Genomic DNA, 2,537 nt, shown 5'->3' with positions numbered 1-2,537 from the left:
TTTTTTGTGGTGGAAAGAATATGAGACTAAACATTTTAGGATGTCCTTGCCTGCAAGACACAATTTAGACAATCTCAGAGGGCAGTTTGGGGACAGTTGCAACGTTTTCAAACTGATTCATTAGATGACCTTGGACAACTAATATATCTTCCTTGAACATCTGCTCTTTCATCTGTAAACAAGGTTTTTCTTTTTCTAATTCTAATATTCTGTTTTCTTTAAGTATAAAATAATCTGGGTGTTGGCTATAGAACTTGTTAGTCATTATATTCTTTTATTTTCTTTGATTATGCAGGGATTTTAACTCCACGGCTTACCTTGATGAATATACTGAAATATTCAAGATGGGTAGCAACAGTACCAGCAATGCTGAGACTGACTGCAGTGCTATTAATGTGACATTTCAGAACTCCCTTTATGCAACTACCTACATCCTCATATTCATCCCTGGTCTTTTGACCAATACTGCAGCCTTGTGGGTTCTGTGCCGCTTCATCAGCAAGAAAAATAAAGCCATCATTTTCATGATCAATCTCTCTGTGGCTGATCTCGCTCACGTGCTGTCCTTACCTCTCCGGATTTACTATTACATCAGCCACCACTGGCCTTTCCCAAAGGCCCTTTGCTTGCTGTGCTTCTACCTGAAGTATCTCAACATGTATGCCAGCATTTGTTTCTTGACATGCATCAGCCTTCAGAGATGTTTCTTTCTCCTCCAGCCCTTTAGGGCCAGAGACTGGAAGCGTAGGTATGATGTAGGCATCAGTGCTGCCATATGGATCATCGTGGGAACTGCCTGCTTACCATTTCCCCTTCTGAGAAGCACCTACTCATCCAACAACAATCAGTCCTGTTTTGCTGATCTTGGTTACAAGAAAATGAATACAGTGGCTTTGGTTGGAATGATTACAGTTGCTGAACTGGCAGGATTTGTGGTCCCAGTAGTTATCATCGCATGGTGTACCTGGAAAACTACTATATCCTTGAGGCAGCCACCAATGGCTTTCCAAGGAATCAGTGAGAGGCAGAAAGCACTGCGGATGGTTTTTATGTGTGCTGCAGTCTTTTTCATCTGCTTCACTCCTTATCATATTAACTTTTTTTTTTACACTATGGTGAAGGAAACCATCATTAGCAGTTGTCCCATTGTAAAAAGCACACTGTATTTCCACCCCTTTTGTCTATGCCTTGCAAGTCTCTGTTGTCTTTTGGATCCAATTCTCTATTATTTCATGGCCTCAGAGTTTCGTGACCAACTATCTCGCCATGGCAACTCTGTGACCCGTTCCCGCCTTATGAGCAGGGAGAGTGGTTCATCAATGATTAGCTAAAAATAAAATAATTCTTCAGTTGTGACTTTAACTATGTTTCCTAGCTTTATCCAAAGGCCAGAATGACCAGCCAGACAATTTGTTTAATGGAAATTAGTGAACAATGGAAATTTTCTTGTGTGATAGTTGTGGTCCCAGGGATGTAATCCTGGAGGCAGAGTGTAAGAAATGTGGGAGAGGAAGGAAAGATAGAGTTTGCCTGTTTCCTCTTTGAAATTCAAGATACTTTCTTAAGAAATCTAGATGTTTACAGATGTTTTCAACCAAATGGAGATTGTATATTTTATCTTAAACATTTCTTCAGTAAATATATTTTTAATAAGATACAATAAATACATGAATCTTTTCCAAGATGTAAAAATAAATTTCTTTTATATGAATAATTTTATTTGTGAGAGTAAAATTCTTCAATCTTTTTAAGAGATAAATAAATGCACAGGTAAAATGGGGATNACAACAAACCTATTACTGAATAATGGGCATAGATATTTGTTTACTCACTAAAAATGCATTGGATAACTATTGTAGTCTGGGTTACCAGAATTTCATGGGCACTTTAACAATATAGCCTCTCATCTGGTCCTTTTTAAAAATTTTTAATGTTTATTCATTTTTGAGAGAGAGACAGAGTGTGAATTGGAGAAGGACAGAGAGAGAAGGCGACACAGAATTTGAAGCAGGCTCCAGGCACCCAGCTGTCAACACAGAGCTCAACATGGTATTCAAACCCACAAACCACGAGGTCATGACCTGAGCCAAAATCGGATTCTTAACCAATTGAGCCACCCAGGGTCCCCTCATCTGGCCCTTCTAATAAACTTGTGGAAATTTCCAATACAAGCAAATAAATATAACCTCAGAGAGGTGAAAAACTTGCCTGAGGATAAACAGTGGTGAGCCAAAAATTTTTCTTGATACACATATATACTTAAGTTATTCCTTCTATTTGTGTTGCTACTTTTACTAGGTCAATATTAAACTTGGCATTAAAGGTGAAGACACAGACCAAAGCTAAGCTTCATGAGACCAAGACCATTTCTACATAATTTGCTTGAGAGTATCTGAAAACTCTGGGCTATTGGGATGGCATATCAGGCTTCAAGCTACAAAGTATCAAATGATAAACAGATAGGTTGTTCTAATACTGTCTGAATCTACAGTCTTAATGATCAGAGATATAAAAGACACAAATAGCTCATTATTTCC

General features: G+C 38.2%; 1 protein-coding gene across 1 annotated transcript in view; it reads left to right on the top strand.

The window, feature by feature from the left end:
* The window catches only part of P2RY10 (P2Y receptor family member 10), a 19,014-nt gene extending 17,652 nt beyond the window's left edge, over positions 1–1,362 (top strand). Inside the window, exon 2 of the mRNA XM_077777465.1 lies at positions 296–1,362. Coding sequence (XP_077633591.1) covers positions 296–1,331 — 1,036 coding nt within the window. The 3' untranslated portion in view covers positions 1,332–1,362. The remainder of the gene's footprint in view (positions 1–295) is intronic.
* The last annotated feature ends 1,175 nt before the right edge of the window (positions 1,363–2,537 follow it).

This window comes from Crocuta crocuta, unplaced genomic scaffold (assembly GCF_008692635.1).
Source record: "Crocuta crocuta isolate KB4526 unplaced genomic scaffold, BGI_CrCroc_1.0 scaffold768, whole genome shotgun sequence".
NCBI lineage: Eukaryota > Metazoa > Chordata > Mammalia > Carnivora > Hyaenidae > Crocuta > Crocuta crocuta.
Note: the sequence above shows the minus strand (reverse complement) of the source record. Positions and strands in the feature narration are given on the sequence as shown.